This window comes from Macrobrachium rosenbergii, chromosome 8, assembly GCF_040412425.1.
Source record: "Macrobrachium rosenbergii isolate ZJJX-2024 chromosome 8, ASM4041242v1, whole genome shotgun sequence".
NCBI classification, from domain to species: domain Eukaryota; kingdom Metazoa; phylum Arthropoda; class Malacostraca; order Decapoda; family Palaemonidae; genus Macrobrachium; species Macrobrachium rosenbergii.
Window position 1 is genome coordinate 72,955,209 of NC_089748.1, and position 18,410 is coordinate 72,973,618.

General features: G+C 39.8%; 2 protein-coding genes across 5 annotated transcripts in view; one reads left to right on the top strand and one right to left on the bottom strand.

The window, feature by feature from the left end:
* LOC136840991 (uncharacterized) overlaps positions 1–18,410 on the bottom strand; it is a 126,094-nt gene that overhangs the window by 80,611 nt on the left and 27,073 nt on the right. For all 4 annotated transcript variants that reach the window (XM_067108008.1, XM_067108009.1, XM_067108006.1 and 1 more), the window contains exon 2: positions 6,052–8,223. In XM_067108008.1, the coding sequence (XP_066964109.1) occupies positions 6,052–8,146 (2,095 nt within the window). In that variant the 5' untranslated portion in view covers positions 8,147–8,223. The remainder of the gene's footprint in view (positions 1–6,051; positions 8,224–18,410) is intronic.
* LOC136841185 (vitellogenin-1-like) lies at positions 13,120–13,876 on the top strand. Its single transcript, XM_067108224.1, has 2 exons — positions 13,120–13,576; positions 13,746–13,876. Exons 1-2 carry the CDS (start codon positions 13,120–13,122, stop codon positions 13,874–13,876), a joined length of 588 nt encoding a protein of 195 aa, XP_066964325.1.

Sequence of the window (18,410 nt, forward strand, 5' to 3'; positions counted from 1 at the left end):
TTGCACAAGTTCGGAGTATTACTGTGTATATATATACAGTATTATATATAAATAATATATATTATATCGGGAATAAACACACAGCACTGCAGGTGACTAGCTAGAACTGCCAGGTTCGACTTAGAACCCTTCTAAAAGCAATTACAACTGCCTACTTTGATAGTTCAAACACACACACACACAAAACTAAAAATGCTTATACAGGTATTATCCTCACCTATTATCAGGTTAGGTTTCAAAACCCCATCGGTATTGGAAACATCTACTCAGAATATAGCCCCGGTTGCCTACACTATGGTATTCAGCACCATGTATACATCATGGGACGCCTAGCCTAACTTAAACTATAAAGTATACTCTACACATGACACGGTATAGTAATTATTAACCCTTTAACTCTGGCCCCTATTTACAAAAAATGTCTCCTCCAGCTGACGCCGTGAGTTAGCTTAAGTGAAAAAGTTTTTTCAAAAAAATCACAGCACTTAGTTTTTAAGATTAAGAGTTCATTTTTGGCTCATTTTTTTGTCATTGCCTGAAGTTTAGTATGCAACCATCAGAAATGAAAAAAATATCATTATCATATGAAATATTGTTTATATGAGTGAAAAAAAAAACTCAGGTACCTAATTGTATACAAATCGCGCGATGTAAGCAAAACGCCTAAAGCTAATGAGTTAATTTTTTTAGTTGTATTGTACACTAAATTGCGATGATTTTGGTATATAATTATTTTAAAACGATCAAAGCAACACAGAAAAATATTATCACAAAGATGATGAACTGTTGAACGCTGGACATAAAAAAGTTTTTTTCAAAAATTCACCATAAATCGAAATATTGTGCTAGACACTTCCCGCTTGTTGAAAAATGAAGCTAATTGATTGAATATTACTAGACTGTAAGTGTTTTAGCTTACACTGCAGTTTTCAACCATTTCGGTCGAGTTAAAAATGACCGAAAGTCAAATTTTTCTATTTATCGTGATTTATATGGAAATATTTCAAAACTGATAAAAGTACAACCATGAGTTATTTTATGTTGTATTGTACATGAAATTGCACACATTTTCATATATAAAACTTTTAGTGTAACGACTAATTTAAAGCGGTTACAAATATTACGACCGAGACGAAAAATTTCTGAGATGTTCAAACGAGTTGTTCAGAATTTGAAAAGGTTTTTAAAAAATTTACCATAAATCAAAATATTGTGCAGAGACTTTTAATTTATTGCAAAATGAAGTTAAACGATTGAATATTACTAGAATGTAAGAGTTTTAGCTTACAATTGCGTTTTTTACCATTTCGGTCAGTTAAAGGTCCGAAAAATTTTGGCAGTTATCGTGATTTATGTGAAAATATTTCAAAACTGATAAAAGCTACAACCATGAGCTATTTTCAGTTGTATTCTCAGAAATTGCGCACATTTTCTATATATAAAAGTTTATGTAAGTGACTAATGTAAACGATGCAAACATTAGACAACATGACAAAGAAATTTAGATGTTTAAGAAAGTTAACATTGTAGAGACGTTGGAAAACAAAATTATTTTTTAGAAATTCACCATAAATCGAAATATTGTGTTTAGAGACTTCCAGTTTGTTGCAAAATGAAGGTACATGATTGAATATTACTAGAATGTAAGAGTTTTAGCTTATAATTGCGTTTTTTACCATTTCGTCAGAGTTAAAGTTGACCAAAGCTTAAATTTTGGCAGTTATCGTGATTTATATGAAAATATTTCAAAATTAATAAAAACTACAACCATGAGTTATTTTCCTTGTTGTATTCTACATGAAATTGCGAGGTTTCCATATATAAAACTTTTATGTAACGACTAATATAAAAACAGAAACATTATGACAACGTCATATAAGAATTTCTGGCTCATAAGGAAAAAGTTTTTTCAAAAATTCACCATAAATCGAAATATTGTGCTAGAGACTTCCAATTGGTTGCAAAATGAAGGTAAATGATTGAATATTACTAGATCGTAAGAGTTTTAGCTTAAAATTGCGTTTTGACCATTTCAGTAGAGTCAAAGTTGGACCAAGGTTGAAATTTTGCAGTTATCAAGTAGTTTATATGAAAATATTTCAAACTGATAAAATGCTTATAACATGGGTTGTATTTTGTTGTATTGTACATGAAATTGCACACATTTTCATAATAAAACTTTATGTAACGGCTAATATAGAACAGTGCAAAAATTACGACAAATGATGAAAGAATTTATGAAATTTTTCATGAGTTACCCTACATGCGTAAGAAAATGTTTTTTTCAAAAATTCACCATAAATCGAAATATTGTGCTAGAGACTTCCAATTTATTGCAAAATGAAGGTACATGATTGAATATTAATAGAATGTAAGAGTTTTAGCTGAATTAGCGTTTTTCGACCATTTCCTGGTCGAGTCAAAAGTTGACCAAGGTTGAAATTTTTTGTATCGACGACGTATATCCACATATCGGCACTCAACAGACAATTTTAGTCGATGTATGATATCTTTCAATAAGCGTTTAAAATATCAGCTAATTCTGGAGGTTCATGCAGTGATTTATGATAATTCAATACAAGAAATTGAATAACAAACAAGAATTAGCTTAGCCTACACTATGGTATATCGTATACATATATGGTAGCATAGCCTACATTATACTGTACTCTATATTCACATATCTTATTATACAAACATCAACATAACGAATACGCATCGTTTTCATGGATCTTTTAAAATGTTATGCCTTAATTCACTGTATCCAATAATATTGTATATATTCTTATACTGTATTGCTTTTGAATTATAAATTGCGATCATAGCAATCAATGTTTTGTTTGAAATCAAGATTCCGTGTTTATTTCACTCGTGTTTAACTCCAGTTGTGAGTGCTTTTATTGTTTACATTTAGCGTAAATGAATCTCTAGATATTTTATTTATATGGGGGCAAGCTTATTTTTGTTATACTGTACGGTGTTTTAAGTCGAAATATAACTTAAAATTGTCTTGTTGTGAAAGTAAGAAGAGCTTATTTTTCGCTTAAGAGATGACGTTTGGAAACATTTAAACTGCATGTTTGCTTTTGTGTGAAAAAAATCAAGATTCCGTTCGCTATTTTCACTTGATTTCATCATATGAGCTTAGCGTATTTATCGTTTATCGGTGTAAAAATAGCAGTAATGTGTTCTTTCATGCCCAGTAGTTTTAAAATACTTTTTGTAAAAATAGCAGTAATGTGTTCTTTCATGCCCAGTAGTTTTGATTAAAATACTTTCTCTCCCATTTTAATTACGGTCAAGTTTCATCCATGTTGCTGATCACCGATATTTTATAGTCATTAGCAGCTTGAACACTTTTTTTAGCCTCAGCTACACCTTGCACCTTAAATTTAGCAATATATTTCCTTGCCGATCTTTTATCCATACCGAATAAGGGTATACTGTAATGTAAAAATATATCAGTCCTGTTCTAATTAACGTCATTTGTACTATAACCTACAGTAATTGTGTATTACCATACAATGGTTGAAATACAAGCAAAAGGGCTGTTGTTATCCGATTTTCTGATAAACAAAGCAACAGTTTCTTGACTGGTTGTTTATGGCTGTACACATTTACGCGAGAGTATAATGTTACTAACAATACTTTTATCAATCTGTGTTACTTTTTTAACTAGAAGATGGGATAAAGAGTTGGAGGAAAAGAAGCTGGTCTATTGTAATTTGGTCTATCTCGCTGCCCATATGCTGCGCCTGCGCCTGCACAAAATTTAAAATACAGGTATTTTATAAATACTGTCGTATGTATTAACTGCTTACCCCATTGCAAAATCGAATTATCACGAGGTAAATATCGTAAGTCGAGCACTACCCAGGTATTTTAATAGTTTTATCACAAAAAGTGCATTTATTCATGAAAATGAGATGAGAATACAGTAATTAGTGAATATTTCTCAGTGAAAAATACCGTGGATGGGCGGATTTTCAGCTAATAATGCATACAGTAATACCTCGAACTTGCGCAATTCGAGTTGCACGAATTTTTTACTGGAACCTAACTAATGGTCATACACAAGTTTTTCACAGACAAGCGAACATTTCCGTACACTGAGAAACCCAGCAAAAGTGTTTGTTTAATTTTTTTATGTAATTTATAAGCTTTCAAGCTTCTATGTGTAAATTAAATAACATTAAATATTAAAAGTAATAATTTCTCTCTCTCTCTTTCTTTTAGTGAGATGAATTTTTATGGTATGTGTAAACAGGTATGTTTATTTGTATGATAAATAAACTTTTTAAGTAATAATATGTAATAATTTTCAAATATTAATAAGATTAATAAAATCAAATAATAATAATAATAATAATAATAATAATAATAATAATAATAATAATAAAACTGTAATACAAAATTTGTATTATCTTGAACAAATTCTTCCTCATCTTTTGTAGAAGGTGGAAGGCAAAAGCTGTCAGACATGTTGGCTTAACATGACAAGAATGAGAGTGTTGCTAATCAGTGGTCAAATTTTTCTTTGCAATTCTCTCTCTCTCTCTGTGTCCGTAATAATTCATAAAAATTTCACTCTCGTAAGTAAGACAACTGTTATCTCTCTCTCTAAGAATTTAGCCAACCTATGTATTACAGCACTGTTTCTCTGTATGTCTTTAACTGTACAGTAGATAATTTTGAATTGATCTAATATTACCTGTACTGTTTACAAACTGTAAATGTGCAGTTCTAAAACATAGAGCATTTCAGAACAAAGAGAAAGTGACAGAACAAAAAAAAGTTTGTAAAAACGGGGTTTTGAAGACTTCTAAAAATAGGTTGGTGGAATGGGGAGAGAGTCACACACTATATTCTTAAGTCAACCATTTATTTCTTTTAAGGGTAATGTATTAAAGCTAACTCTCTCTCTCTCTCGTAAATACTATGTAATTCATAAATAATATAACGTGACATTTCAAGTAAGGACAATCTCTCTCTCTCTCTCTCTCGTGTTATTATCTCTCTCTCTTGTGTTATTCTCTCTCTCCGTAATAACTGATAAATAATTTCACTCTCTTAAGTAAGGACAACCCTTGAACCAGGCGATTCTTTACCATTCTCATAGTTAGCGCTCACACATTTTTACAACTTATTAATTCTCTGTACATCTTTACCTGTACAGCAGATAGTTTCAATTGATCTAATTTGACCTGTATCGTCTACGAAGTTTAAATGCACTAGTGTTGCAAATATGTTCTAAAACATAGAGACATAATAACTAAGAGTTGTATTAGTCAAAATATAAAACATTGTTTGTTCATGAAAATGCATTTCAGAACAAAGAGAAAGAGACGCAGAATAAAAAAAGTTACAAAGAGGTTGATTCTAAAAATAGATCGGTTGGGGGGAGAGAGAAATTCTCTTACAACTCTCAATTTTTATGTAAACCATTTATTTCTCTTTTTTTAGGGCAATGTATAAGCTAACTTTAAATGAAATTACAGTAACTTTAATTCCATTTAAAAGTTAACTTAATAATTTGGGGAGCATGATTAGCATCATATTTAGTGTTTAAACTTTAGAAATAAGCATTTATTAGCATTTTTTGAGACCATGCCAAACTTACATTGAAAATTCACCCCTGCAGGGGTTCTGGAACCTAACCTGCGTGTAAGTTGAAGATGACTGTATATAATTCCCATAGAGAAATCTGTGAATCGTGGACTCATGAATACAGTGGGTTTACTATATATTATATATATATATATATATATATATATATATATATATATATATATATATATATATATATGTATAGTGGCATCGGTTAACATAGCGTTTCGATTTTACAGAGCCTAGCTAATGACAACGTTAACCAGATTTTTGGGGCCGATAAATTGCTTAACAGCGGTTAACCAGTTACCAGTGTTCAACCAGCAATCTAACCCACGTTGTTAACCGGGGACTGCCTTATATAAAATTTTTCCAAGTGCTAAAGTACCCTCCCAGACCAACTTAAACATAACTCAAAAATAAAACCAAAATATTTCCCATTACCTTTGCATGTAGCCTTATCATCCGTCATCAGCACCACTGCTTTCCTTTTTCTTAATTGTTCATCATTAGTTTTGCATATAGATGGGCTTGGAGTGGGCACTGCAATGTAACTAAGCTCTGCTACACTTTCATCCACAAGCCCTTCATCCTTTAGGTGGCTAAAGGAAATTTGGGCTTTGGGTTGCTCCCCAGGAGTTGGAATGCTTAAAGGTTTGGTGCCTATCCATCCACAAGTTGCTGCCAGTTTTACCTTGAATCCTGAGCAGTTTTGATCTTTTAATGGCAACACATAAAGATTACAACGACGATTACACAGCACCGATGACAATTTCATTGTTTTATTGATAGGAACTAAATCAACATACAAATCACTTTGCTTAAATAAAATATTAACACTCCCAAAGTCCATACTCTTCCACTGTGCAATGCCAATGTTACTTTGTTGTGAAAACAGCTTTATGATATGACCAGTCAAATGCTTACCACTATATTCATTTGGAATTAATCTTAAAAAATACTTTGAATTTTTTAAGGTATTACTGTCTTTCTTATCACAACTAATTCTAAGATCATTCATCATATAAAGAGCCCTATTTTCAAGATTTTTATTCCAGTATTTCTCAGTCTCATTCTTTTCATTGTTTTCTGAGAAACTGAAGGGAGTCACATTTTGTATATGCCTTTGAGAAGCATCCTGATCAACATACTCACAGTTGTTATCTGGTTGAATAATATCAGAATAAACACTAGACTGACTTGAATCAAAGAATACTCCTGTGGCACATCTACCATAGTTATTATCTTCAAGACTTTCTTTTCTTATAAAAGATAATGGTAATGGTCCAAACTCTACATGGACTGCCTCCCACAAAATGGTCATGCCATGTATTTGCTTACAATCAATCTTCCGTGCTTTAACATCACATCTATTAAGATGAGCAACAAGAAAATGCAACATTTCACAACTGACTTTCTGCCCTTCAAAATGAACCACATCACAAGTAAAATGAATTCCAGAAAACTCAGAACCCCAGGCTTTTTCTTGGTATACACGCAAAATACCATTATCCTTATTTGCCCACCAAATATACCCAATAAAATGAGACAATGGCAAAATGTCATTAATGGGGGTACTACTGCACTGATCCTGTGTTCTGTTCCTATCATTAATGTCATCAACCTCATCAACATTGTCTTGATTTGCACTCTCTGACTGCTCAACAAATGGTAGTAATCCCTCAACATCAGGGACTTCACCAAACCAAGCAAGCACAGCTCTATGAGTGATAACAGATTCATCATTTTCAATGTTTCCATTGAGTTCCTGTGTCCCGGCTTTCTTAGCCGTCATAGGCATCTTTTCAATAAATGCTTTAATGTCTGTACCCAATGCAAGGACATCACTTAATCTTTCACCTCCACCTGCTTGACTTCCTACTGTATACATAACATCCTTACTAACTTCAATTTTCAGGTTTGTTCCACTTTTTAGAAATCCTTTAGCACTACTTTCATCATAATCATATACAGATCCTCTGATAAGCATTTCTCCTATATTATGTTTTAAGGATTCAAGATCACCTAGAAATTTCAAATTCACTATTTTTGAATTCAGTGAAGAAGAAATAGGTGGTATCAGAGGTAAAACTTGATGGCTTGGAGACTCACCATCTGCCATTAATGGTATTTCTTTCTCCAATGAAATGGAAACGCTTTTACCTTGAGTGTTGGAATTCTGAGTAGAAGTTGAAATACAAGGCTCCTGCATCCTAAAACAGCCATTATGAAAAGTATGAATGGGTAAGACACCCTGCCTATGAGGCAGTGGCATTAACGGAGGGGGTCTCGGTAATAAGGGCACAGTACCCCGCCAAGTAAGTAAGCAGGGTGAATAATTAGTTCTGGGTGGTGGGAAGGGTGTAAAATGGTATGGGTTCTGGTAATTCTGAGGAATATGGAATATGCTCACAGGGCCATGATGCATAAAAGGAGCCACTGCAGACAGATTTCTATCAGGCAGCATTGTAGGATATACTGGTGGATATACAAGAGGGTTTCCAACAACCAGAGGTTTCCTGGAATTCATTCTTCCCATGTACAATCAAATAGAAGTAATCTTCAAGGCCAGAAGCTACATTTCGGCAGACACTATGCCAGCTGACTCTCAAAAGTCTGAAAATAAAAAAAAAATATATAGGAAAAATAATTTTTGTAATTACAGCAACTTACTACAGGTACTTACATTTTACAAAACGCATTTTGTATTTCAGCCTTCTTTCAATCTTAATCAATTATTGTTGTTACAAACAAACTTTCTTTGACAATCTATTAACCAAATTCTCATCAGTGGCAAAAGATTTCTAACTATGACTGTCACAACATACAGTTTCTATGAAAAAAATATAAATTTTCATTTTAAAATTTACTAATAGGATACTCACCTACTGTTAAAGATAGCTAACATCTTTGTGCTGGTCAGGTATGGTCGGTATAATATAATAATAATAATAATAATAATAATAATAATAATAATAATAATAATAAAATAAAAAAAAGGGGGGGGGGGAGCTTAGCCACCCGGATGGACTGTCTAGTTCACCTATTCTCTATCAGGCGTTTTTCAAATGTTTTAGTTCTCATCTGAATTCTTCTTGGCAATCCACTAAGATGTGGGAGGGATCTAGTTTAACAGTAGCTAAGTATCAAAATAAATAAATTTTATAGTGAAAATTGTATTGTCATAATAAAATTAAGTTTCATACATACTTACCAAGTAATTACACAGCAATATACTTTCCACTCGTGCGGCAGTTAAAAATTTGAAGTTTGCGGTAGTGATTCATTTATTTTAAGTGTAGGTAACTACCCAGCCCTCTATCAGGGAACAATAGGTACAACAAAGAGAATCACTTCTTTTGTGCTTAATGTCCCATCAGAGGGAGGGAGGGCTCTGACCTGTAATTACTTGTTAAGCATATAAGAAACTTTATTTTATTATGAAAATACCATTTTCATATATGTAACTTGCCAAGTAATTACACAGCTGAATCCCACATTGATAGGGGGTGGGATAAATGGACATATTCTGTTCAAAAACAGTCAGATATGAAGATGATTTTGCAACATAAAATCTGTTAGCACTAATAAAATGTTTGCTGTATCCTTACCTGGTAAGAGAGCTACAGCAGGAGATTACTGCCTTTTGGTCGGTGCTCACCTTGACCTGTAATGACTTAGCAGTACGGCCAAGATAATTCCCTACTTTAAAGAAGGGGCTTTGGAGTGAAGGAGTCTTCTGAACACCCAAAAGTGTCAAAGGAAAAATTTGTTCTTGCCCTGGACATAATACCAAATCAAAAAAGACCAAAAAAATCGTTACCTACACCAACAACCATAAAAAATTAACAACCATCATACCACTACCATAGACTGGTGGGCACTCCGGGTACATGTAATCCCCAGGCTTCCCAAAAGAAAACTAAACATCCAAAATTCAAGGTGAAGGAGTTATGGATAGGAAGGGGTGCCTCCTATGCTGCTTCCCCCAATACCGCACCAGCCACCGATAACGGACCTAAGGTACTGCAATTCTCAAATGTCATCTCTATTTCTTTTAAACAGTGTGAGGCAAAAATGAAGTTGCATTTCCACTATGTCGACTGGAAGATAGCTGAGAGTGACATTTTATGTCTAAATGCATATGACATGGCAACAGCCCTAATCTCATGTGCTCTCACCTTAAAGGAAGGCAGAGCATCCTCTTGTATTTGAGAGTGCACCTCTATAATAAGGCTTCTAAGAAAGAATGACAACGCATTCTTAGATATGGGCTTAGATGGGTTCTTTATGGAACACCAGAGGTGACTGGCAGGGCCCTTGATCTTCGTCCTGCCTAAGTAATGCCTCAGAGCCCTTACTGGACACAAGACTCTTTCTTCCTCCTCTGGTCCTGGAATATCCATAAGGTTTTTAATGGAAAATGAGCATGGCCAGGGATTAGACAGAGACTCATTCTTAGCTAGAAGCCCAAGCAAAAATGAGCAGACAGCATCCCCTTGTGAAACCCAATGTGTTTGTCAATTGCCTACAGCTTGCTCACTCGTTTAGCCATGGCCAAGGCACTAGGAAAAAATTTCTTTGTTAAGTTCTTAATTAAAATGGAACGTAGAGGCTCCTAAGCAGGGCCCACTAAGCATTTCAGCACCACATCTAAGTTCCATGAAACAGACGTCTCGTGGCTGCTTAGTACATGTAGTCTCGCAAGACCTAATCAGATCACTCAGGTCTTGATTAGAACCAAAGTCTACTCCCCTATGTTTAAAAACTGACCCCAATATTGATCTGTAGCCTCTAACAGTCAATGAAGAGAGTCCCTTGTTGTTCCTTAAAAAAAGAAGGAAATCTGCTATTTGAGCTACAGTGGTTTTAGCAGACGAGACATTATTGCTGCACCACCTACAGAAGATGGCCCACTTGGCCTGGTAGACTGTCGTCTACATCTGGTAATAACTTCCGCAGCTTATTTTGAAAATCCCTTCACTCTGCCAAGTCTCCGGATAGTCTGAATCCTGTCAGAGCTACAGTGGATAGGTCTTGGTGAAATTTCCAGAGATGGGGCTGTTTGATAAGATGTGGACTTTGAGGCAGTAGCCTTGGAAAGTCCACAAGGAGCTTTAGAAGGTCTGGGAACCATTCTTTGAGTGGCCAGAAGGGAGCTATCAGAGTTACTGATACATTGCAGTGCGACTGGAACTAGTTGAGAACTGCTCTCACCATGTTGAATGGTGGAAAGGCATAAAGGTCCAGGTTGGACCAGTTTGCTAGCATGACATCCGTCGCCCAAGCCTGTGGGCCCAGAACTGGCGGCGAACAAAAAAGAGAAAGACGGCAATTCCTCAATGCAGTGAACAGATCCACTGTTGGTCTGCCCCACAACTTCCAGAGGCTGTCACAGACTCTTGAATTCAGAGTCCATTCTGTCAAGAGGACTTGTCCTTGTCAACTTAGTTTATCTGCCAGGACATTAATCCTCCCTTGGATGAATCTGGTGGTGATCCTGACCCGATTCTGGTCCACCCAAATGAGCAGCTCCTTCGTTGCCTTGCACAAGGAGAACAAGTGTGTTCTGCCTGCTTCCTGATGTATGAGAGAGCTGTGGTGTTGTCTGAATGAATCAGCATGGTTCCGTCTGTGACTGCTTCCACAAAGTGATTCAGGCCCGGATGAATGGCCAACAACTCTTTGACGTGTATGTGCAGCTTCCTTTGCTCTGGAGACCATGTGCTGAAGCTTCTAGGGTGCCCAAAAGAGCTCCCCAACCTTGGTCTGAAGCATCTGCATAAAAGGAGAGGTCGGGGCTCAAAAGATGTAGAGACTTTCCCTCTGACAGTCTGTCTCTGGACGTCCACCACTGGAGGTCCTCCTTTATCTCTGTTGTAATTGGAAACGTCGCTGTGTCTAGTTATTCCCTTCTGTTCCAGCTTGCCTTTAGGGAGAACTGAAGGGGCCTCGTATGAAGTCTTCCTAGCTTCACGAACTGTTTGATAGATGAGAGGGTTCCCAGCAAACTCATCCACTGATTCGCAGAGCAAACTGGAAGAGAACAGAGATCTTGAACTGAATGAAGGCAGGACTCTATCCTCTTGGGGGAGGGAAAACCTGAAAAGTCAGAGAGTTGATTTTCATCCCTAAATAGAGAATCTCCCAAGTAGGGACCAGTTGAGACTTCTGATTTATCAAGAATCCGAGTTCCTTGGCAAGAAGGGTTACCCGTAGATCCTTCTTGCATTGCTCCTGTGATGGGGAGCGAAGGAGCCAGTTGTCTAGGTACAGACAAATGTTTATACCTAGCAAATGAAGCCATTTTGCAAGAGATTGGACTCGCACTGTGGTGGCATTTAAAAGTTTTGGGTTTGTATGATGAAAGATGGGTTTGTGTGAATGAATTATTTCATTTTGTTCTGATTTTTTTTATATTTTGTATGTCAGGAAGGAGTACACTAGTTAAGTATTTTTTCTTTTTTTTACTTGCAGTTTGCTTAAATGGGTTAGTATAGAGTGAGGAGCTCCCCTTCACCTGAACCTTGGGAGCCTACAGATATAATAAGGTTTGCATTGGCAATTGCCAGATCAATCTAAGAGCTGGAGAGGACAAAACAAGCTGACTGTATCTGTGGAGCATCACTTCCTCAGCCATTGGAATCGGAAAGAACTGATGGAGTGGGAGGACGAGGGATAAAAGGCAGATGGGACATGGGCGGTTGTGATGTGACACTAGTGGAGGAAAGTTGGGAGTAAATTTCAGGGGGCGCATCTGTGGTTCATTCAGCCTTTTTGTACTGGAGTTCAGTTTCTGCAAGGAGGTGTGGTGGTTGGACAGAAGAAAGAAAAAACTGTGCCAGATTGCAGAGGCAGGGACACTTGGTTGGGACGCTGTTGAGTTGTGCATAAAAAGTTGGTGGGCTCTTGGCCCCATTGGAAGCCTCAAGTAAAGTATACAGTAGTGTGGAAAAAAATCACCTCAAAGAGGGGGACAGAAAGACTAAGACTGAGAAGGTTGAGGTGAATCAAGAAAGTGAAAAGGTTACTGAAGAAGTTGACGTTGACAGTGAAAAACTATGGAGGTAAAAAGATAACACTGGATTTCCCGATTTACTGACAGCAAGGCTTCAAAGTTTTTTTTTTTTTGTGGTTGTTATAGATTTACGATTAGGAATTAGCTTAGGTTCTTTTGGGGGTCATGGCAGTATTAAGTTAGGCTAAGTTAGGTATAGGGGGATAAGTTTATCCGATTAATGTTTTTTATGACCATTGTAGTATTAAGGTAATAAATTAGATTAAGGAAAGTCAAGTTTCATTTAATAACCTCCAAATCTGTTCCCATCATACTGCCCTAGTTGTGTACAATAAAAGCCCCTACATAATATTTTGGCACCCAATGTGGGGGCTCTGACAGTAAAGTAAGAGTGGGGGTACATAATTGGAGATGGCAGAGGGAGCAGGTTTGGAAGGTGTTGGGTCAGGTGAAGGGGAGCAAGGTTGGATAGGCTGATGTGCATGACAGTCAGCATGCAGGATAAGTTAGGGGTAGCCCAGGTAAGGGAAAGTAAATTGGTTGCAAGAATGGAGGACATGGATGAGAAAGCCCAGTTAAGGAAAAGTAAATTGGTTGCCAGAATGGAGGCGATGGAGATGAAGATGGCTGAAATGGCTAAGAGTTGGCCCGACGTTGGGAAGGGAAGTGAAAACAATGAGGTAAAAGGTGCAAAGGAGAAAATCTCTAAGAAAGGGAAGGAGTTGTTAAGTGAGAGTAAGGGAGTACTGGCCATGGATGATGATGGTATGAGTGAGGTGAGTAAAAGTGATCAGGAAGAGAATAGTAACAATAGAAAGGGAAAGAAGAGAACACAAAAGGGGAAAGGTGTGAGGAAAGAGGAACCTAGATCCCAGATTTGGAGTAGTAGTAGTAGTAGTAGTAGTAGTAGTAGTAGTAGTAGTAGTAGTAGTAGTAGTAGTAGTAGTAGTAGTAGTAGTAGTAGTAGTAGTAGTAGTAGTAGTAGTAGTAGTAGTAGTAGTAGTAGTAGTAGTAGTAGTAGTAGTAGTAGTAGTAGTAGTGAAGGTTTGCATGAGGCAGAGGTGAGAGGCCAAAACAGTGTCCCTGAAGGAGGTTGCCTTGATTGAGAAATTTTGCATAGGGCAGGGAAGAGACATATGTGAGTTTTTTGGTGAGTATGAGAAGAATTGTAGGCAGAAGTATGCGGAGAATGAGTGTGTGGATGAAGCGGCTGGGAGAGTTCTTGGATGGGCAGTTAAAGATGTGCTATAGAAGTATGTGTGAGGGCGAGCCAGGGTATGAGTCTGTGAAGGCTAGAGTAATTAAGAAGGTGAAGAGATGAAGGGTAATGAAGAAGGTGAAGAGAATGAAGGGAAGTGTTGTATACAAGAAGGATGGTATGTTTGAGGAGGTGAAGATGAAAAACTGAAGAGAAAATGGGTTTGTATGCCCATAGGTTAGAAGCTTTGGCCAGGAAGAAGCATGGAGAGGAAGGAATTGAGGAAAATAAACACCTTTTGAATGAGAAGAAAAAAGATCAGAAGCAGTGGTCAGGAAAGAGCTTAAATTGGGAGGATATTTTAGAGATCCTAGAAGACCTGAGAGTAGAGGATGATGAACCAAAGGAGACATGCGTTGGGTCTGAGGTGGTAAGTGGAAGGACATATAAGGATGCTTTGGTGAGAGAGGAGTGTAGGAGAGACCGGATGGAAAGAGGAAGAAAGAATGTGCAAGTGAATGTGGGGAATAACGGGAAAAGGAACTGGAGCAGAAGCCAAGAGAGGTTTGGGAGCGTAGAGCGAATGGGAATTTGAGAGGAAGTTAGATGGGAAGGAGTACTAATGATGAGTGTTACAGCTGTAGAAGGACTGGGCATGTAAAAGCGGATTGCAGATTGGCCAATGGCGAGTGTTTCAGCTGTGGAAAGAGAGGGCATATGTAGGTGGACTGCCCACAACCGAAAGGGTTGTTGTCTGGTGCTAGGTAGGCGAACCCACCCCCCAACTGGAACGGTCTCTACAAGGCAGAGTCCTCTTCAGGAATGATTGCATCCGAGGAGGCAAAGCCTTGAAAAAGTGAGGGATCACAGATTCATCAGGAGACTACCTGGAGGGACATCATAGCAGTGTCCTCCAGGTTTGCCGTCTCTTGATGCAAGGGGGAACACCCTTCACAGCATAGAGAAACAGCGGGTGATCAGAGTACAGACAAGCCAGAGCCAGGACAATCTGCTAGTTGGCATAAGACCCCTCCGAGGCAAGAAGAATTGCTTCTGTCGAGGAAGAGGAAGGGAAAGGAGCTTGATTGGGTGGCTCGGCCAAAATGAACTCCTTGTCCAGGGAAAAAGCATTCATCTGGTCAAGAAAGCCCTTAAAGCAAGCAAGGACTGCAGCAGCCCCAACAAAACCCCTGCAAGGAGCAGTGAAGAGTTATTCACAGGGGATGCCATGGTCCTCTCCCTGAGATCATTATGCTGACAAATCAGTGCGAACATCTCTGCGAGAAGAAAATCAAGGGTGTCTGCATCCCAAAGAAGACCCTCCCCCAAAGTCCTTCTTGGGCGCAACACTCCTGGTCTCTTCTCCTTGGAGGGATAAACTCGCCAGAACACAGAAAACCATCCTCAATTACTCGGATGTATGGCGAGCTGATCCAAGAACCAAGCCTGAGAAGTAAATCCTTGTTGCAGAACTCCAATAAGAAACAAAACTTGTCAGAGTCCTCTCTATCTGGCTCGCATCCCACGGCAGCGATGGAAAGGGTTTGAGGGAAGAGAAGAGGAGAAAGAGCACTCTTACCTATCCTGCTACAAGAACAGCAAGAGGGGCTGAACGCGGACGATAATCAACCAGAGGCAATGATGGCAGCATGGAGGAAGGAAAGCGCCAATGCCACAGTGAAGCGCTAACCTGAAGAGAGCAAAAAGTTCACTTAAGCTGAGTCTCCTGAAGGAAGGAGAACCTTGGCAGCATTCGGTTCACCGAACCAAGAGAGGTGAGCCAATCGGTAGGGGCTGGGTGAGCAAGCCAAACCGCACAAGCTGAGCTGATCACATAAACGCATCAGGGGCTGGGCAAGCAAGCCAAACAGAGCGAGCCGAGCTAGTCTCGTAACACGGTCAGGGACTGGGCGAGTGGACCGAACTGACTGCATTTAGTGTCTGGGGGAGCAAGCAGGGCTGAGCCGAACCAAGCTGGGAAAGCTCGGTTCTCGGCTACTGTGAACTAGTGCTGTCCTCAAGACATGCTCTAATCTCCTTCAAGGCCAAAGCCCTCAAGAAGGTTTAAAAGGGATTCTTGTCTGCTAGTCTGAGTGCTAGGAGCCAAGGGTCTGAGGTACGAGTTTTGGCAATGATTGAGCACTCAAACGAAGCTGGCAGGAAGTGTCGGAACACCTGAACGTTTCGACACCTTCTCTCGCCCTGTGCCTAAACCAGACCGGAGAGTGAACTCCTTAGTACTGGTTTGGGGAGTGCCCAAGATTCCGCAGAATCCCAGACATTCAACGACTCGCTTGTCGAGCGATCACAATCTCACTGGGAACCTGACCAAGCACTGGCAGGAAGAACCGAGACACTTGGATGTCTTGGTTCTTTCTCTCACCCTGCGCCTGAACCGGGATAGTGAAAGGTATCTTGAGTACTCGGTGTAACTCGGCAAAATTGAGTACCTGACACAGCACCAGCCTAGAAGCAGAACCCCAAGAATGGCAACGGGAGCGCAACCTGAAGTCTGCGCGCCAACAACTCCTGAAACACAAGACCCTGGGGCAAGCGATTCGGTTCCCAAGCCCAAAGGCCAGGAAGAGATTGCAATGCTTCCCCATAAAGGGAGGCAGCCCCTTAGAAGCTCAATGGCAGGACTTCTTAGGGAGGGGAAAGGCAGCCTTCCGTTTCTTTGGCCGATGAGCCTCAGAAGAAGAAGGGGAGAAGGCAGCAGAAGACGAAGTCAAAGATAAAGTTGAAGACGACAACTACACCCTACAGGACTTCTCCCTCGACCTCTTCTCCGACATCATCTACCAGATGGTGGTCAGGAAGCACAGGAGTCACCGGGCCAGCTAAATCAGGAAGCGCAACAGGAGCGGCCCAGACGACAGGAACCCCTTAGGCAACAGGAGTGACCAGGGCAGCTGAGGTAGGAGGCATGACAGGAGCGGCTCAGCCAGCAGGAGCTTCAGGAACGTCAGCAGCCATGACAGGAGCAACCAGGCAGCTGGGGCAGGAGGCACAGCAGGGGTGGCCCAATGACAGCCACCTGGGCAACAAGAGCAAAAAGACAGGAGGCACAGCAGGAGCAGATGGGACCACAGTACAACAGGAGGGAGTGGCAAAAGTAAGTATACCTTAGTTTTACCAGACCACTGAGCTGATTAACAGCTCTCCTAGGGCTGGCCCGAAGGATTAGACTTATTTTACGTGGCTAGAACAATTGGTTACTTAACAACGGGACCTACAACTTATTGTAGGAATCGAACCACATTATAGCGAGAAAATGAATTTCTATCACCAGAAATACATTCCTCTAACTCTTCATCAGCCGGCCGCGGGAATTGAACTCCGGCTCATCGAGCGACAGTTTGAAGCTCAACCGGTTCGGCCAACAAAGGGCTTAGGAGGGAGTGGCACAGCATACATGAGTGCCAGAGAATGAACAGCGGTTGGTCCCCCTTGTCAGGGCACAGTGTTGACACCAACGTGGGGATCTTGACCATAATCAGAGAATGCACAACATGAGGGCAGCCTTCCTGCCACAGGGAAACTTCAGCTGCGTCTTGCTCACTGTCCACTTGGAGAAAAAAGCAAAAAAGATTAGTAAAGCGAGACTCCTCTTGCTCCGAGAGGGATTCCCCTACGAAGCAAGAGGAGGCCCCTGAGAAGAGGTCGTCCGACCCCCCCCGCCCCGGCCCCCGCCAATCTTTGCTTCACGAGCGAGCAAAGAACATGAAGGAGAGATCTCTTCCGAAGGAGAGGCAGCCAGAAGGGAAGCTACCAGAAGGAATGAAGGGGCAGTCACCAAGGGCACTGTCAGAGGCAAATAACCTTCTGATAACGGCCAGCAACCCTGTCCTGATAAGGCTCCTCCTGGCAAAACCGCCCATAGCGCAGGTGGCGAAGAGCAACACTCGCACAAGACAGAAAAGGATACAGACACGCCCCTGAACAAGGAGTGGAGGCATGAGGTCCAAATGACAGGGAAGTGAAATTGTTATGTTCCAGGCCACAGATCCCAAGAAACATGCCGGGGAAAAGACAGCCTTACTGCAAGGCAATCAAAATTGTGGGTTGTATGTTAAATAATATCAAACACACAAAATATATACAAAAATAACACAAAAGATCCCACCAGGAAAGAAGAGCTTAACGACAATCAGGCAGAGAGCTCCAAAAACACGTCTACACAGCATGATCGCCAAAAGCTAACTGGGATGTTTACATCTGAGCAGGCAGGACTTCTGCCTCCCAGACGGTAGTTACTGCCTAACCACCTTGTTCAAACGTTTAATAGCCGTTTCCAGCTTCACTGTAAGTAATTCCTAATGTAAAGGATCGTTGGTTTGTATATCGTGTAGGAACAACCAAGAATATAAGTAGAGCAGATATCACAAAATATGCAAAGCACAACAACAAGGAAGGAAAAAACCATGATGAAGTGCAGGAGAGAACAGCCAGCAAACATTCGGGCAGAGGAAGGCAAGAGATGCGTCTGCTCTGGACGAAGGCTATAAGGCAGGTGGATGCATAACTCAACAATGGGAGGCGGTGAGGTTACTCCTCACCCCTTACCCCTCCTGCCGGTAGTGGAAC